We start from the raw sequence: 17,319 nt of genomic DNA, 5'->3' as shown, positions 1-17,319 counted from the left end.
GCCTTGAGGACTGTCCCAGGCCCCGCCCGTCACCCCGGAGGACCACCCCTGGCCCCGCCTATCACCCTGAGGACCGCCCCTGGCCCCGCCTATCACCCTGGAGGGCCGCCCTGGGCCACGCCCACCGCCTTGAGGACTGTCCCAGGCCCCGCCCGTCACCCCGGAGGACTGCCCCGCCCATCGCCCTGAGGACCGCCCCTGGCCCCGCCCTTCACCTGGAGGGCCGCCCTGGGCCACGCCCACCGCCTTGAGGACTGTCCCAGGCCCCGCCCGTCACCTCGGAGGACCACCCCTGCCCCGCCCATCGCCCTGAGGACCCCCAGGCCCCGCCCATCGCCCCCGGAAGGCCGCCCGGCCCCGCCCCCGGGACGCAGGAAGGAGGCGTCAAGCAGAGGCCCACGCGGTCTCGGGCGGCTTTAATGGAGTCCGAGCGGGCGGCGCCCCGGCGGGCGCGGCTCCGGGGCCGGGGCCGGGCGGGCGGGTGCGGCGTGGCGCGGGCGTCACAGGCGTCACAGGTGGGTGTCCTCCTCGAACGCGTCCGAGTCCTCGGGGTCGCGCTTGGCGCCCATGAGCGCGCTCCAGCCCCCGGGGCCGCCGTTGAGGCTGGGCTGCTTCTCCTGCGCCTCCGTCTGGCCGTCGCTGGCCACGTCCAGCGTGGGGTTGTCGTGGCAGCCGTTCTCCACGAAGCGGAGCTCCTCGCCGTGGGCCTGCGGGGACCCAGAGGCCGCTGGGGCTGAGCGCGAGCCAGGCCGGCCCGCCCGCACCCCGCACCCCGCACCCCGCACCCGGCTGCGGCGGGGCCCGTGCGAGCACTTCACCCCGGAGACCCGCCCGCACCCGGCACCCCGCACCCGGCACCCCGCACCCCGCACCCGGCTGCGGCGGGGCCCGTGCGAGCACTTCACCCCGGGCACCCGCCCGCACCCGGCACCCCGCACCCCGGCACCCCGCACCCGGCTGCGGCGGGGCCCGTGCGAGCACTTCACCCCGGAGACCCGCCCGCACCCGGCACCCCGCACCCCGCACCCGGCTGCGGCGGGGCCCGTGCGAGCACTTCACCCCGGAGACCCGCCCGCACCCGGCACCCCGCACCCCGCACCCGGCTGCGGCGGGGCCCGTGCGAGCACTTCACCCCGGGCACCCGGCACCCCGCACCCGGCACCCCGCACCCCGCACCCGGCTGCGGCGGGGCCCGTGCGAGCACTTCACCCCGGGCACCCGCCCGCACCCGGCACCCCGCACCCCGCACCCGGCTGCGGCGGGGCCCGTGCGAGCACTTCACCCCGGGCACCCGCCCGCACCCGGCACCCCGCACCCGGCTGCCGCGGGGCCCGTGCGAGCACTTCACCCCGGAGACCCGCCCGGCCCGGCCCGCCGCGCTCACCACGCGCTCAAGCTTGGGCAGCCGGCGCTGCCAGCAGTTGTAGAGCAGGCCCAGCACGATGATGAGGAAGCAGACGACGCCGATGACCACCAGCACCACGAACAGCGTCCCGTAGTCGCTGCGCACCTGGGTGGCCCGCGCCTGGCAGCTGCTGGTGGTGGAGTAGTTCTGGATTCCAATCTGGGGTCAAGGGGCCAAGTTCCTGAGCCGGAGGGGGGGCACCTTGCCCCGGGCTCGGGAGGAACTAGGACTGGGGCACAGGGTAGGCCTGGGGCCTGGACCCACCCCCACCCCCTGCCGGGCTGGCACCCAGCCCTCCCTGCCGCTGACCCCACACCCCTGCCTGGTGCTCACTCCACTCACATGGACCCCAAGCTGCTGGCCACAGCCCCACTGGGCGGGGCCCCGGTTAAGTAGAGAGAGCCCCCCCCAGCCCGCACCTTCAGGGTGAGGGCACAGTGCTTGTGTTTGGCTGCTGAGACCCCGGAACACCGTGAACGCAGAGCAGCAAGCCTCTCCGGCCTCCCTCTCCCAGCACAGGCCCTGAGGCAGGCCCGCACCAGCAGAAGGGGGGGCAAGGAGGGCCTGCGGGCTGGGCAGGCCAGGGTGCACTGCACCCCTTTCCGAGATCTGGCTTTGGCCTCTGCAGTTTTGTTGAACCGCTTGTATGTTCCCAGCAAGTCTCTCCAGGTTTTATCTGTTTTGGTGCCAGGCCTAGGGCTTGAACTCAGGGCCTGCGCTGTCCCTGAGCTTTTCTGCTCAAGGCTAGTGCTCAACCACTTGAGCCACAGCACCTCTTCTGACTTTTGGTGATTAATTGGAGAGTCTCATGGCCTTTCTTGCTCAGGTTGGCTTCGAACCTTCATCCTCAGATCTGAGCCTCCTGAGTACCAAGAGACACTGCTGCCCGGCTCTCGTTTTTTAAGTTAGCAGGCGTCATGTTTTTGCTAGTCACCTACCAACACGCCAACTCTACCCACTTCCATACTCTACCAAAGACCCAGCATGCTTTTGAGCCAAGTGAGTGTGAACTGAGAACCTGGAAGGGCAAAACGCCCAGATGCAAGGAGTGGAAGTGGACCGGCGTGCACAAGGCAGTCAGCCAGCCCGGGTGTCCACACTGCCCGCACACCCGTGTTCCCAGACGAAGACCCTCAGCCCTCAGCAGCCCCAGGCAATGCAAAGGCGCTCGCCCCCCCCCCCCAGGCTCTACGGGAGCGCGCTCGCCCCCTCCCCCCCTGCACACACACACACACACACACACACACACACACACACACACACACCCCTGCAGGCTCTATGGGAGCCCGCTTCTCCCCCCCCACACCCCCCTGCAGGCTCTACGGGAGCGTGCTCGCCCCCCTCCCCCCCCAGGCTCTATGGGAGCGCGCTCCCCCCTCCCCCCTCCTCCCCTGCACGCGCACACACACACACACACACCCCTGCAGGCTCTATGGGAGTGCTCCCCCCTCCCCCCTCCCCCCTGCAGGCTCTACGGTAGCGTGCTCGCTCCCCCCTCCCCCCTGCAGGCTCTATGGGAGCGCGCTCCCCCCTCCCCCCTCCTCCCCTGCACACACACACACACACCCCTTGCAGGCTCTACGGGAGCATGCTCGCCCCCCCTCCCCCCCAGGCTCTATGGGAGCGTGCTTCCTCCCCCTCCCCCCCTGCACACACACACCCCTGCAGGCTCTATGGGAGCGCTCCCCCCTCCCCCCTCCCCCCTGCAGGCTCTATGGGAGCGCGCTCCCCCCTCCCCCCTCCCCCCTGCAGGCTCTATGGGAGCGCGCTCCCCCTCCCCCCTCCCCCCTGCAGGCTCTATGGGAGCGCGCTCCCCCCTCCCCCCTCCCCCCTGCAGGCTCTATGGGAGCGCCCTCCCCCTCCCCCCTCCCCCCTGCAGGCTCTATGGGAGCGCGCTCCCCCCTCCCCCCTCCCCCCTGCAGGCTCTATGGGAGCGCGCTCCCCCCTCCCCCCTCCCCCCTGCAGGCTCTATGGGAGCGCCCTCCCCCTCCCCCCTCCCCCCTGCAGGCTCTATGGGAGCGCTCCCCCCTCCCCCCTCCCCCCTGCAGGCTCTATGGGAGCGCGCTCCCCCCTCCCCCCTCCCCCCTGCAGGCTCTATGGGAGCGCGCTCCCCCCTCCCCCCTCCCCCCTGCAGGCTCTGTGGGAGCGCTCTCCCCTCCCCCCTCCCCCCTGCAGGCTCTGTGGGAGCGCGCCTCCACCCCCCAGCCCCCGCCCCCAAAGGAGCCTGCTGGAGACTGAGGGCTGCACGGAGTGATCTGTGCACGTGGTATTTACTGAGAACAATGGTGCCTCCCTGGCCTGTGGCAGGTGAGGAGGCCCCCAAGAGCAAGGAGGGCCGTCCACTCCTGCTTAGGTCCAGTGGCTCACACCTGTCATCCCAGCTACTCAGGAGGCTGAGATCTGAGGATTGCGGTTCAAACCCAGCCCAGGCAGGAAAGTCATGAGACCCTTATCTCCCCAGGACTGGTGCACACACACCAGACAGCTCGGGTCAGGGTAGCAGCTGTGAGAATGGAAAGGCTGTGGGGCCCGGCCTCTGCGGGGGCCAGGCCCAGGCCCCCGAGATCGGAGCCCAACCCAGTCTCCAAGCTGGGACTGGGGCCAGGCTGGAGATTCTGTAACTGTCCCGCAGCCCTGCCCTGGGCATTCCCATGTCCATGGCGGCCCACTTTCCACCCCTCAGGCCCCGCCCCGCCCTCGGCCCCGGCAGCGCACACCTGTCCCAAGAGCCCGCGCTTGTCGGGCCGGGCCGGCTGTGGACGCACAGGGCTGGCCCACTCACCTCCTCCAGGCTCCGGCGGATGCTGCTCAGCACAGAGAGCACGTCCTGGGTGGGCACCACCCCTAGGGGACAAAGTCACCATCAGCAGACAGGGCCCCAGGGGACGCCAGCCCCCCCTCCCCCACTGAAGCCCCAGGGATCACAGCCCTCAGTGGGGAGCACGTGGGGCAGGCGTGAACACATGCGGCTCCTGCAGCTCCGCCGGCCAGCCAGCCGGTCCCCCCCACAGCACCCGGCCCGATCCCCGGCCGCCCGGCAGCCCGCCTCACCCTGCTCGCCCACCAGCGTCATCAGCAGGTGCTGCTCCTTCTCGCTGGGCTTGCTCAGGGAGATGCGCCAGGCGCCACGGCCCCGGCCGGGCAGCGCCTCCTCCACCAGCGCCAGCAGCCGCAGGCCCCGGCGCCGCCGGAACGCCTCCTGCATGGAGAGGCCTGCTTCAGGACCGGCCGGACGCCCTGGCGCGGTCAGTGCTGGAGATGGCCGCGAGCCCGAGCTTGACGGGGAGCGGAAACTCCAAGATCACCTCCACCGTGGCTCTCGGCTCTGGCCAGAGGCGGCCTGGGCTCCCCAAGACCCCCACGTGGAGCCAGGGGTAGGTCTGGGACTTGCTGGTGTGGGGGCTGGGCTGGGGCTGGACACAGTAGGTCCTGGGCACAACCCAGATGCCTCTGCAGCCGTGGGCAGACGCGGGCTGGCCCCCGTCGCCCTAATGGGCAGAGGGGCCGCCGGCAGGGGGATGGCCCGCTTGCAGACTTCCTCTGTACACAGGTACGGTTTCGTCATGTGTACCAGAAACAAGAGGCTGGCCGGGGGTGAGTCCAGCCTGCTGTGGGAGCAGCCGCTCTGGAGGGCGGGCAGGCCCTCTCCCAGCTGCCCGGGTCTCTGCACGCATGGCCACCAGGGCCTGCGGCACTCCCAATCTCTGCTTTTCTGCTGCGGCCCAGGCTAGTGAGCACTTCCCTGGTCACCATGCCAGCTCCAAAGGCCACCAGGCTGGCTGCTGTGCGGGCTCTCACCTGCCCGGATACCCGCAGGGCCCTGCGTTCTCCTGTGTCCTCTGGGGGGCGGGCAGGCCGGTCCACGCTGCCTGAACCAGGTGCCGACTGCCCCCGCGGCCCTCCCCCCCTGCGGCCCTCCCCCCCGCGGCCCTCCCGCCCCGCGGCCCTCCCCCCCGCGGCCCTCCCCCCCGCGGCCCTCCCCCCCGCGGCCCTCCCCCCCCGCGGCCCTCCCCCCCCGCGGCCCCCCCCCCGCGGCCCTCCCCCCCGCGGCCCTCCCCCCCGCGGCCCTCCCCCCCGCGGCCCTCCCCCCCGCGGCCCTCCCCCCCCGCGGCCCTCCCCCCCCGCGGCCCTCCCCCCCCGCGGCCCCCCCCCGCGGCCCTCCCCCCCGCGGCCCTCCCCCCCCGCGGCCCTCCCCCCCGCGGCCCCCCCCCGTGGCCCCCCCCGTGGCCCTCCTCCCCCCACCCCCCGCAGCCCTCCCGCCCCGCGGCCCTCCCGCCCCGCGCCCCCCCATGCCCCCCCACGGCCCTCCTGCCCCACGGCCCTCCCCCCCGCGGCCCTCCCCCCCCGCGGCCCCCCCCCCGTGGCCCCCCCCGTGGCCCTCCTCCCCCCACCCCCCGCAGCCCTCCCGCCCCGCGGCCCTCCCGCCCCGCGCCCCCCCATGCCCCCCCGCGCCCCCCCATGCCCCCCCGCGGCCCTCCCGCCCCACGGCCCTCCTGCCCCACGGCCCTCCCGCCCCGCGGCCCCCCCCCGCAGCCCTCCCCCCCACGGCCCTCCTGCCCCACGGCCCTCCCCCCCGCGGCCCTCCCGCCCCACGGCCCTCCCGCCCCACAGCCCTCCCCCCCGCGGCCCTCCTCCCCCCACCCCCCCGCAGCCCTCCTGCCCCGCGCCCCCCCACAGCCCTCCCGCCCCGCGGCCCTCCCGCCCCACGGCCCTCCCCCCCTGCGGCCCTCCCGCCCCGCGGCCCTCCCCCCCTGCGGCCCTCCCCCCCCGCGGCCCTCCCGCCCCGCGGCCCTCCCGCCCCGTGCCCCCCCATGCCCCCCCACGGCCCTCCTGCCCCACGGCCCTCCCCCCCGCGGCCCTCCCGCCCCACGGCCCTCCCGCCCCACGGCCCTCCCGCCCCGCGGCCCCCCCCCGCGGCCCTCCTCCCCCCACCCCCCCGCAGCCCTCCTGCCCCGCGCCCCCCCACAGCCCTCCCGCCCCGCGGCCCTCCTCCCCCCACCCCCCCACAGCCCTCCCGCCCCGCGGCCCTCCCGCCCTGTGGCTGTCCCCGTGCAGCCACCCGGCTCCCCACCACGCACGGCCCTCCACCATCATCAGCTGGGAGCTGAGGGCTGTCAGGGAGCCACGCTGTGGCCGTGCCTGTCCTTCCTGTCAGCTCTGAGGCCTCAGCAAAGCGCTGTGCCTCTGAGCCCCAGTTCCTCCCAACACCACCAAGAGGGTGGAGGCAAGTGCCAGACGCAGTCCCAGGTCTCACGCCCAGGCTCACAATGCCACGGTATGCTCCGCCAAGGCTCCCGGAGAACTGCATGTCCCACGGAAAAGGGACTGAAGTTTCTAGAAATACAGAACTAAAGTTCCCTGTGTCTTTGTCAGGCTGCAAGGGGGCTCTCGCAGGAAGGGGGCAGATCTAGATCACAGTCCTTCTCAAAGATGCCGACACCCCTGCTGCCAGACTGCCTGGAGCCCAGATCCTGGTTTCAGAAGAAACCAAGGCTCCTTGGAGAAATGGCTGACCCCAGAGCTGGGCAGGGAGAGCACCGTGGCCTGGGCCCTGGTGTGAGCGTGCCCGTGGCCTGGGCTCTGGTGTGAGTGTGCCCGTGGCCTGGGCCCTGGTGTGAGTGTGCCCGTGGCCTGGGCCCTGGTGTGAGCGTGACCCTGGCCTGGGCCCTGGTGTGAGTGTGCCCGTGGCCTGGGCCCTGGTGTGAGCGTGCCCCTGGCCTGGGCCCTGGTGTGAGTGTGCCCGTGGCCTGGGCTCTTGGAGTGTTCCGTGGCCTGGGCCCTGGTGTGTGTCCGTGGCCTGGGCACTGGTGAGAGCATGCCTGTGGCCTGGGCCCTGGTATGAGCGTGCCCGTGGCCTGGGCCCTGGTGTGAGTGTGCCTGTGGCCTGGGCTCTTGGAGTGTTCCGTGGCCTGGGCCCTGGTGTGTGTCCGTGGCCTGGGCCCTGGTGAGAGCATGCCTGTGGCCTGGGCCCTGGTGTGAGCGTGCCCGTGGCCTGAGCTCTTGTTCTGTGGCCTGGGCGCTGGTGAGAGCGTTCCCGTGGTCTGGGCGCTGGTGTGAGCGTGTCCGTGGCCTGGGCGCTGGTGTGAGCGTGTCCGTGGCCTGGGCCCAGGTGTGAGCGTGTCCGTGGCCTGGGCCCCAGTGTGAGCGTGTCCATGGCCTGGGCACTGGTGAGAGTGTGTCCGTGGCCTGGGCCCTGGTGTGTGTGCCCGTGGCCTGGGCGCTGGTGTGAGCGTGCCCGTGGCCTGGGCGCTGGTGTGTCTGTCCGTGGCCTGGGCCCTGGTGTGAACGTGTCCATGGCCTGGGCGCTGGTGAGAGCGTGTCCGTGGCCTGGGCCCTGGTGTGAGTGTGCCCGTGGCCTGGGCGCTGGTGTGAGCGTGCCTGTGGCCTGGGCGCTGGAGAGTGTGTCTGTGGCCTGGGCGCTGGTGTGTATCCGTGACCTGGGCGCCGGTGAGAGCGTGCCCGTGGCCTGGGCTCTTGGAGTATTCTGTGGCCTGGGTGCTGGTGAGAGCATGCCTGTGGCCTGGGCACTGGTGAGAGTGCCCGTGGCCTGGGCTCTTGGAGTGTTCCGTGGCCTGGGTGCTGGTGTGAGCATGCCCGTGGCCTGGGCTCTTGGAGGTTCTGTGGCCTGGGCACTGGTGAGAGCATGCCCATGGCCTGGGCACTGGTGAGAGCGTGCCCGTGGCCTGGGCTCTTGGAGTGTTCTGTGGCCTGGGCCCTGGTGTGAGCGTGCCTGTGGCCTGGGCCCTGGTGTGAGCGTGCCCGTGGCCTGGGCTCTTGGAGTGTTCTGTGGCCTGGGCCCTGGTGAGAGCGTGCCCGTGGCCTGGGCTCTTGGAGTGTTCTGTGGCCTGGGCACTGGTGTGAGCGTGCCCGTGGCCTGGGCTCTTGGAGTGTTCCGTGGCCTGGGCACTGGTGAGAGCATGCCTGTGGCCTGGGCTCTTGGAGTGTTCTGTGGCCTGGGCCCTGGTGTGAGCGTGCCTGTGGCCTGGGCTCTTGGAGTGTTCCGTGGCCTGGGCCCTGGTGTGAGCGTGCCCATGGCCTGGGCTCTTGGTGGTTCTTTGGCCTGGGCCCTGGTGTGAGCGTGCCTGTGGCCTGGGCTCTTGGAGTGTTCTGTGGCCTGGGCACTGGTGAGAGCATGCCCATGGCCTGGGCGCTAGTGAGAGCGTGCCCGTGGCCTGGGCTCTTGGAGTGTTCTGTGGCCTGGGCGCTGGTGAGAGCGTGCCCATGGCCTGGGTGCTGGGGAGCGTGCCCGTGGCCTGGGCTCTTGGAGTGTTCTGTGGCCTGGGCACTGGTGAGAGCGTGCCCGTGGCCTGGGCTCTTGGAGTGTTCTGTGGCCTGGGTGCTGGTGAGAGCGTGCCCGTGGCCTGGGCTCTTGGAGTGTTCCGTGGCCTGGGCCCTTTCCTCGAGGTGTCAACCCAGCCCTCTGCACAGGTGCGCGGGCCTTTGTGGCTCTCACTAAATGGCCACGAGCTGGTCTCGTGGTAAGCTGGGGAAAGCTGCGGACCCTTGGGTCTCTAAGGCAAGGGCTGCTTCGACTTCTGGAACTCCAAGCCAGACGCTCTGGCTCCACTGCTTTCTGCCTCCGCTCTCCACACAGCTCCCTCCCAGTGTCCTGTGAAGCCTCAGGTAGATTCCAAGCTGGTGAAGCTGATGCTTCTCCATATCGCTCCATCTTGCATTCCTATTCTCTTCAAATACATCACAAAGTCTGAGGAAGTGAGTAGACAGGCTGAAGATGGACACACCTATGATTTAGAACAAGAAGGCCCACGCGCTGGTGAAATGCAAACGAAGCCATGGGGTGGGCGGGCACCTCAGTTCATTTCCCGATTTTGATAAGTTTGCTATGGTTATCTACAAAGATACTCCTGAGTTAACACAAACCAGTATTCTAGAGGGGAGCAAAAGGGAGGGATGAGTTCCAAGATTTTCTCAAATGATTTGAAAACAATGCTAACAAGCTGGACGCTGCTGGCTCCCGCCTGTGATCCTACTCAGGAGGCTGAGATCTGAGAATCACGGTGGTCATCTCCAACCAAAGAGCCAGAAGTGGCGCTGTGGCTTGCTGCTAGAGCACTCGCCTTGAGTGAAAAAGCCCAGGGACAGCGTCCAGGCTGAGTTCAAGCCCCAAAACACATATGTGCGCACAGCTAAAATGTGGTGAACCAGGATTTTTTTTTTTTTTTTTTGGTTTGGTTGGTTGTGGGGATTGAACTCTGGGCGTGGGTGCTGTCCTGAGCTCTTCAGCCCAAGGCTAGCACTCTACCATTTGAGCCACAGCGCCACTTCCAGTTTTCTAGTGGTTTATTGGAGATGAGTCTCACAGGTGTTTGTGCCCAGGCTAGCTTGAACTGTGATCCTCAGATCTCAGCCTCCTGAGTAGCTAGGATGACAGGCGTGAGCCACCAGCGCCCGGCCACAGGATTCTTTTGTAAGTCTGAAACTACAGCCAAAAACACTACAGAAAAGAATGCAAGAAAATGCAAGACTTTCACACCTGTGCTGGCTGAGACTCCTCGAGGGGAGGGGCGTGGCCATGGCGTGGTCCTGAGCGCCCACCGAGGCCCTGTGGCACTGCTGGAAGTGGTCAGGGGCCCAGCCTGGAGGGGCCCTGGGGCCTCGCCCACCTTCCCCTCTGCTTCCAGCTTCCAGAGGGCAGCCCCTCTGCCACTCGCTCCCTTCCCCCACACCCCACCTCTCCTCAGGCCCCTGAGCAACAGAGCACATCTCCCGGAGCCAGGAGCCAGGGGACGCCCTACGACTGGGCGCAGGTGTGTCAGCCACAGACGGCTGGCCCACAAGGATCCACGCGGGGAGGAGGAGGCTGGGCCAGAGCAGAGCTGCAGGTGGGGCAAGTCGCAGAAGGCAAAACACCAACCTACTGACAAAGCAGGTCAGGCACCAGCTACGCATGACGATTGATAACACGGTAAACCCTCATGGATGACCGCTCCCCCCCACGCTCCCCCGGGGGAGAGACGCCGCCTCTCAGGGCTCATTTGATCGCCGCAAGGCTGTGGAGATGGCCTTGGTTTACGAACAGTGGGCGGGTGTGGAGACACCGGAGCCCTGTGTGCTGGAGCTGTGGGAATGGGAGCCTGAGCCGCGGGGCAGCTGGGACGGGGCTCCCCCAAGAGACCGGAAGGCTGAGCAGCCCGGCCTCTCCCGAGAGCCGAGGACACGGGGCTCAGCGGATGAACGGATGGCAGGGGCGCACTCTCCAGTCTTAAGGGAGAAGGCAGTCGTGACACCAGCCACAACACAAACACCTTGAGGCTGACATGCGGAGGGAAAAAAGCCAGACACAAGATGACAAATGTGGTACGATCACACGGACACGGGATGGCTAACAGCATGGCGGAGGCCAGGGGCCAGGAGGGGGAGCAGGGCCTTGCTAGTGGACACAGCTTCAAGGACAGCCGCGTTTCATACCAAAAGGAATACACTTAACTCAAGTGGTTAGACGGTAAATTGGGTTTTCTTAGTATAAGGAGGTGGTAGCCTTGAAAACAGTGTTGATAACCACAGCAAAGATGTTGGGTATGAAATGAGATTAACACAGAAGACAAGACCAGGGCAGACAGAGTAACTGCATTTTAATATCCATGTTGCCTCGGGACAGAACCACACTAAGTTCCCCCTTTCTTGTTCAGGCAGACCGCAGGACCCGAGAGCAGGCAGCACACATGCAGGAGAATTCGGGGTCCCAGGTGCCTGGCGGGGGGGAATGAACCGAATGTCTTACTAGACCAGGAAACAAGGCAGCTCTCAGCTAACAGGGTAGCAGAAAGAACACAGCGCTACTTCCCAAGCTCTCACTGGTGTTTCTACGAGGTGTTGGGCATCCGTAAGAGTTACAGCACACTGTCTGGCTAAAACCCACCCGTTAGGACGCTGCCGATCTTCCTCCCCCTACCCGCCCAATGGCAGTGGAGAGCAGATGGTCTGCGCCACGCGCACTGACACAGGCGCACGCACAGGAGGGGACAGACACCGGACAGGCACACGCACAGGAGGGGACAGACACTGGACAGGCTCACGCACAGGAGGGGACAGACACTGGACAGGCAGAGCTTCCTGACGAAGCAAACCCAGCGGCCGGACCCTGAGGCAGAATGGGGAGAGCCAAGGAGAGCCACGGCTGCTTCCTGCCTGGGGCTTGCCAGCGGGTGAGAACCCAGAATCAGGAGCAGAAAGTCTGCCCGGGGCCGGCCGGACCCCGCTCTCTGCGACGGCGGCTGGCAGACAGTACTTCCCCAGCAGGGACTGCTGTCGAGTTTTCTTGTCCTTTCATTTTCTCCCCCAGCTGGTGCCCAACCCCAGGCCTTGCTCCTGGTGGACCGGAGCTGGACCAGTCCTGGCTGCCTATTCCTGAGGGCCCAGAGGGCTGGAGGCCGCCCTGGGAGTGGACAGCCTGCTACCAAGTGAGAGGCCCTAAGTTCAAGCCCTAGCACGGCCAGGCGGCAGCAGAGGGTCCCTGAGAGAGCCAGAGGACGCAGGAGGGCACGGCCACGGGCCACCGGCCGCCCAGCTCGGCCCCAGCCCGCACACCCTTTCCAGGGGTCAGTCCCCTAGCCCAGACGCCCCCCCAGCTCCCAGGCCGGGCCAGGCGAGGGCCGGGGCGGCACGAAGGCCTTGCCTAACACAATCAAAACTCTTTTTTTCCCTTCCAGAACTGGGGATTGATCTCAAGGCCTGTGCTTGCTGGGCAGGTGCTCAACCACTCGAGCCACGCTTCCAGCCCTTTTTTACTCTCCTTGTTTCTCAGATAAGGCCCCCTCACGGTGCTCAAAGCAGGTCACACGGTCTTCCTGTTTGTGCCTCAGCGTGGCTGGAATACCAGGCGTGCCACACATGCCTCACAGCTCTAGCTGGCCTGGCCAGGAACTGACACCGGCAGACAGCGCAGAGAGCGGACACAGGGAAGGACAGACACCGGCAGACAGCGGAGAGCGGACACAGGGAAGGACAGACACCGGCAGACAGCGGAGAGCGGACACAGGGAAGGACAGACACCGGCAGACAGTGGAGAGAGTGGACACAGGGAAGGACAGACACCGGCAGACAGTGGAGAGCGGACACAGGGAAGGACAGACACCGGCAGACAGCGGAGAGCGGACACAGGGAAGGACAGACACCGGCAGACAGCGGAGAGCGGACACAGGGAAGGACAGACACCGGCAGACAGTGGAGAGCGGACACAGGGAAGGACAGACACCGGCAGACAGCGGAGAGCGGACACAGGGAAGAGCGGACACCGGCAGACAGTGGAGAGCGGACACAGGGAAGAGCGGACACCGGCAGACAGTGGAGAGCGGACACAGGGAAGAGCGGAGCCAAAGTGAACCACTGGCCAAGTGACTCCCACAGGGAGAAAGCAACTCTTTTTTTTTGAGAAAGAGTCTGAGTGGCCAGGCTGGCTTTGAATTTGTGGCCCTGCTGCCTCAGTCTTCTGAGTGCCAGGATTATAAGTGTGCATTACCACACTGACAGTGAAAACAACTTCGCAAGAAGACTCCATGGGACACAGTAGTGCATGGTGTAGTCCCCAAACTCAGGAGGCTAAAGCAGGGGGATTACTTGAGCCCAAGGGTTCAAGGCCAGCCTGAGCATAAACAACAACGAAGACCTTGTCTCCAGAAGCAGAGCTGAATATGCCCAGAGAGTTAAGATACTGCCCACAGAGACAAGCCCACCCTGTCAGCCTGGAGAATTGAAAAGCTGAGCTCTCGAGCATGGGGCTCTGAGATCAGGTCCCAGTACTAGGAGAGAAGGAAAGAGGGAAAGAAAGGAAGAGGGCTGGGAAGGTGGCTCAGTGGCAGAATGCATGCCTTCCATGCATGAGGTCCTGGATTCGATTCCTCAGCACCACATAAGCAGAAAAAGCCGGAAGTGGCGCTGTGGCTCAAGTGGTAGAGCACTGGCCTTGAGCTGAAAAGCTGAGGAACAGCGCCCAGGCCCAGAGTTCAAGCCCCATGACCGACAAAAAAAAAAAAAAAAAAAAAAAGAAAGGAGGGAGAGAGGGAATAAGGGAGGGAGGGAGGGAGGGAGGGAGGGAAGGAGAGGCAGGGGGGAGGAGGTCTTAGACGGTTGAGCACAGGAGAGCACCGTCTCGGGATGGCCATGGCTAGCCCTGGCTGGGCCAGGCCCCTCGCCAGCCCCTCGCCTTCAGGACACTCACACAGTCTACATTTTCTGTCATGTTCAGAATGACGTAGCTCTTCCCAGCCAGATTGCTCCAGTCCTTGCAGATCACCTGTGAGCAGAGACAAAGGAGGCCTGAGGGGGCGTCCCCGGAGGGAGGGTGGGGGCAGGGAAGTGGGTCTGGGTCTGCAGGGCTCTGCCCCTGCTGTGCCAGGCTGACAAGTCCAGGGCTGCAGACGTGTGTGTGGTGTGTGCGTGTACGTGCATGTGTGTGGTGTGTGTGTGTGGTATGAGCGTGTGTGTGGTGTGTGTGCATGTGTGATGTGCATGTGTGGTGTGTGCGTGTGTGGTGTGTGCATGTGTGTGTGTGTGTGCATGTGTGCGTGCGGTGTGTGGTGTGTGCGTGCGGTGTGTGCGTGTGTGGCGTGTGTGGTGTGTCCGTGTGTGGTGTGGGTGTGGGTATGTGTGTGTGTGGTATGTGCGTGTGTGTTGTGTGCGCGTGTGTGGTGCGTGCATGCGTGTGCGTGCGTGTGGTGTGTCCGTGTGTGGTGTGTGTGTATGTGTGGGTGTGTGCGTGTGGCGTGTGCGTGTGCGCGTGTGTGGTGCGTGCGTGCGTGTGCGTGCGTGTGGTGTGTGTCTGTGTGTGTTGTGTGTGTTGTGTGCGCGTGTGTGGTGCGTGTGTGTGCGTGCGTGGTGTGTGCGTGTGGTGTGTGCGCACGCGCGTGTGTGTGGTGTGTCCATGTGTGGTGTGTATGTGGATGTGTGTGTGTGTGGTGTGTGCGCGTGCGTGTGGTGTGTGTCCGTGTGGTGTGTGTGTGCATGTGGTGTGTGCGCACACGTGTGTGTGCATACATGTGTGTCCGTGTGGTGTGTGTGTGTGCACACGTGTGTGTGTGGTGTGTCCGTGTGTGGTGTGTCCGTGTGTGGTGTGTGTGTGGGTATGTGTGTGTGTGCGTGTGGTGTGTGCACAGGCGTGTGTGTGTGGGTATGTGTGTGTGTGCGTGTGGTGTGTGTCCATGTGTGGTATGTGCGTGTGGTGTGTGCGCACGTGTGTGTGTTGTGTGTGTTGTGTGCGCGCGTGTGGTGCGTGTGTGTGCGGTGTGTGTCCATGTGTGGTGTGTGTGTGGGTATGTGTGGGTGTGTGTGGGTGTGGTGTGTGCATGTGTGTTGTGTGCGCGTGTGTGTGCGTGTGGTGTGCGCGCACGCGCGTGTGTGTGGTGCGTCCATGTGTGGTGTGTATGTGTGTGTGTGGTGTGTGCGCGTGTGTGTGGTGTGTCCATGTGGTGTGTGCGCACGCGTGTGTGTGTGCGTACATGTGTGGTGTGTGTCCGTGTGTGGTGTGTGTCCGTGTGTGTTGTGTGTGTGTGCACGTGTGTGTGTGTGGCAGTGCTGGGGTTTGAATTCTGGGTACGGAGTGTTGCATCTCCAGGCCCAGCTCACCCCCTGATCCCCCATCTCCTGAAGGCACAACATGTACTGGGATCACAGAGTTCACCACTTCATGTGCCTTATTAACTGAGCTGTAAGGGTCTCACTAACTTCAGATAATGGAACCATCCTCCTCCTGGTCTTTGCCCCATAGTAGCTGGGAGTTAGTATCTCTTTCCAGAGCACAGGCAAAAGAGAAGAGAAGGAAGGCCAAGCAAGGTACCCAGGGATTGGGACTTGTCCAACATCCAGGCTTCAGAGGGCTGGTCTGCTGTTCAGCCAGGCACACGGGCTGATGATGTGGGGTCTCCCTCCCCTCCCCTCCCTTTCTGGGCACACACTGACTGGAGTGTGTGTGAGTGTGAGCAGGGGCCGCGGGTGGGAGCATGAGGCAGGGCCTGAACCGAGGGAAGCCAGGCTGGCGGCAGCGTCTCCGGAGGCTTCGCAGCCACTGTGAGGCCTTGTCCGGCACCCCAGGCCCTCTGCCCCTGCCGTCCCCCCCCCCATCTGGGCAGGGAGGAGGGGCACCATGGAGGCAGCGGCTGGTGCGGGGCTTACCTGGGCCGAGTCCCAGGGCTGCCGGCTGGGGTCTCCTTGCCTCGGGGCGGTGGAAGAAGGTGCCGGGTCTGAGTCTTGGGGGGTGGGCGGGAAGGAGGCTGGAGTGCCAGGGTACCGGGGGCCCTCTGTGGGTGGTGCAGCCCCGCCTCCTGCGGGGGGAGGCCAGGTCCCCGTCCCGGCGGTCCCGGGGGTGGCCCCGGCGCCCGCCTCCTGGGCTGCCTGGAGCTCTGCCCCAGGCCCGGCCTCCCGACCGGTGATGTCCGGACCCTCCGGGGACGCTGCACTTGGGGTGGCTGAGGGCGGCGCCAAGCTGGGCTGCACAGTGCTCTCCATCTCGGCCTGGGACACGGCCTGGTCCCCGGGATCCTCCTGACTGCGGCCGGTGGTGCTGGGAGAGGTGGCCAGCGTCGGGGCTTCTTCCTGGGACCTGCTCACAGGGAGCAGCTCCTCCTCCTCCTCCTCCTCCTCCTCCTCCTCCTCCTTTTCCACTTCTTCCTTCTCCCTCTCCTCCTCCTCCTCCTCTTCCTCTTGGAGAGGCAGATGCCAGGGAGGCTCAGCCAGGCTCATCTTGGGCAGAGCGGAGGGGAGGTCGGGGTCCTCCAGAGAGGCCGCCTTGCCCGTCAGGTCTGGGAAAATGTAGTCTGAGGGCAGAGACGAGAGTTCACCCGTGAGCGGCGCTCTGGCCACGCACAGGAAGCCCGCCCGGATGAGCCCGCGGGACTCCAGCCTCACACAGCCTCCAACGGAGGAACACAAGGCACGGGGCCTTCCGAGCTCTGATCATACAAAACAACAAAGCAAAATGAACTCCGGGAATGAGAAACTCAAGGGTTTCTCTCTTCGTTGCCGTCTCTGTCCTATTTATCTGTCTTTGGGCAGGTAAGGGGAGGCACAGAAATGGAGGGACAAAGGGCAACAGAAGCAGCAGTGGCACTCGCACTCACTGGACACGACATTGGAAACTGGGACACTGGGAGGGAAAACCTGGGAGAGCGGGAGGGAAGGGGCGACCGTGTCCACAAGGACATGTGCCTGACATGACTGCACCCCCTCTGTACCCCACCTGCATAATATTTCTAAAGAACCCCAATATGCTCACAGAGACGGAGCGGCAAAAGCAGACCGTGGTCATGTCGGGGAGCACAGGGGAGGAGTGGGGAACGAGGCTGGGGGGAGGGCAAGCATTTCCCTTTGATGATAGAACTCATTTGGGGCTTAGGAATGTGGCTCAGAGGTAGAGCACTTGCTTCACACGCGGGCCCCGCGTCCAGCACTGTTCATATTAATAAAAATAGTGAGCCAGGCCCCCGTGGCTCATGCCTGTCATCCTAGTTACTCAGAAGGCTGAGATCTGAGGATCACGGTTCAAAGCCAGCCAGGGCAGGAAAGTCCCTGTGAGAGTCTGATCTTCAATTAACTACTCAAAAAGCCAGAAGTGGTCTGTGTCTCAAAGTGGTAGAGCACTAGTCTTGAGCAAAAGAGCTCAGGGACAGTGCCCAGGAAATAAGTTCCAGCCCCACGATCGAGAAAAAGGAAAAAAAGTGATTTGTCACTAGAAGATGACGCACAAGGGACCCAGGAAGACGGCGTGGCACTGTGAGCACCAGTGTCCCTGAGAGTTTTTGTTGTTTTTTGTCGGTCGTGGGGCTTGAACTCTGGGCCTGGGCGCTGTCCCTCAGCTCTTCAGCTCAAGGCGAGCGCTCTACCACTTGAGCCACAGCGCCACTTCCAGTTTTCTGAGTGGTTTACTGGAGGTAAGAGTCTCACAGTTCCCTGCCCGGGCTGGC

General features: G+C 65.7%; 1 protein-coding gene across 1 annotated transcript in view; it reads right to left on the bottom strand.

Moving 5' to 3' along the window:
- Window positions 1-389: 389 nt before the first annotated feature.
- The window catches only part of LOC138806627 (podocalyxin-like protein 2), a 28,976-nt gene continuing 12,046 nt past the window's right edge, over window positions 390-17,319 (bottom strand). Inside the window, exons 5-10 of the mRNA XM_069992067.1 lie at window positions 15,533-16,173; window positions 13,584-13,658; window positions 4,457-4,604; window positions 4,188-4,249; window positions 1,385-1,564; window positions 390-707 (exon numbers count right to left, since the gene is read on the bottom strand). Coding sequence (XP_069848168.1) covers window positions 510-707; window positions 1,385-1,564; window positions 4,188-4,249; window positions 4,457-4,604; window positions 13,584-13,658; window positions 15,533-16,173 — 1,304 coding nt within the window. The 3' untranslated portion in view covers window positions 390-509. The remainder of the gene's footprint in view (window positions 708-1,384; window positions 1,565-4,187; window positions 4,250-4,456; window positions 4,605-13,583; window positions 13,659-15,532; window positions 16,174-17,319) is intronic.

This window comes from Dipodomys merriami, unplaced genomic scaffold, assembly GCF_024711535.1.
Source record: "Dipodomys merriami isolate MVZ:Mamm:240054 unplaced genomic scaffold, mDipMer1.0.p SCAF_401, whole genome shotgun sequence".
Taxonomy (NCBI): Eukaryota; Metazoa; Chordata; class Mammalia; order Rodentia; family Heteromyidae; genus Dipodomys; species Dipodomys merriami.
Note: the sequence above shows the minus strand (reverse complement) of the source record. Positions and strands in the feature narration are given on the sequence as shown.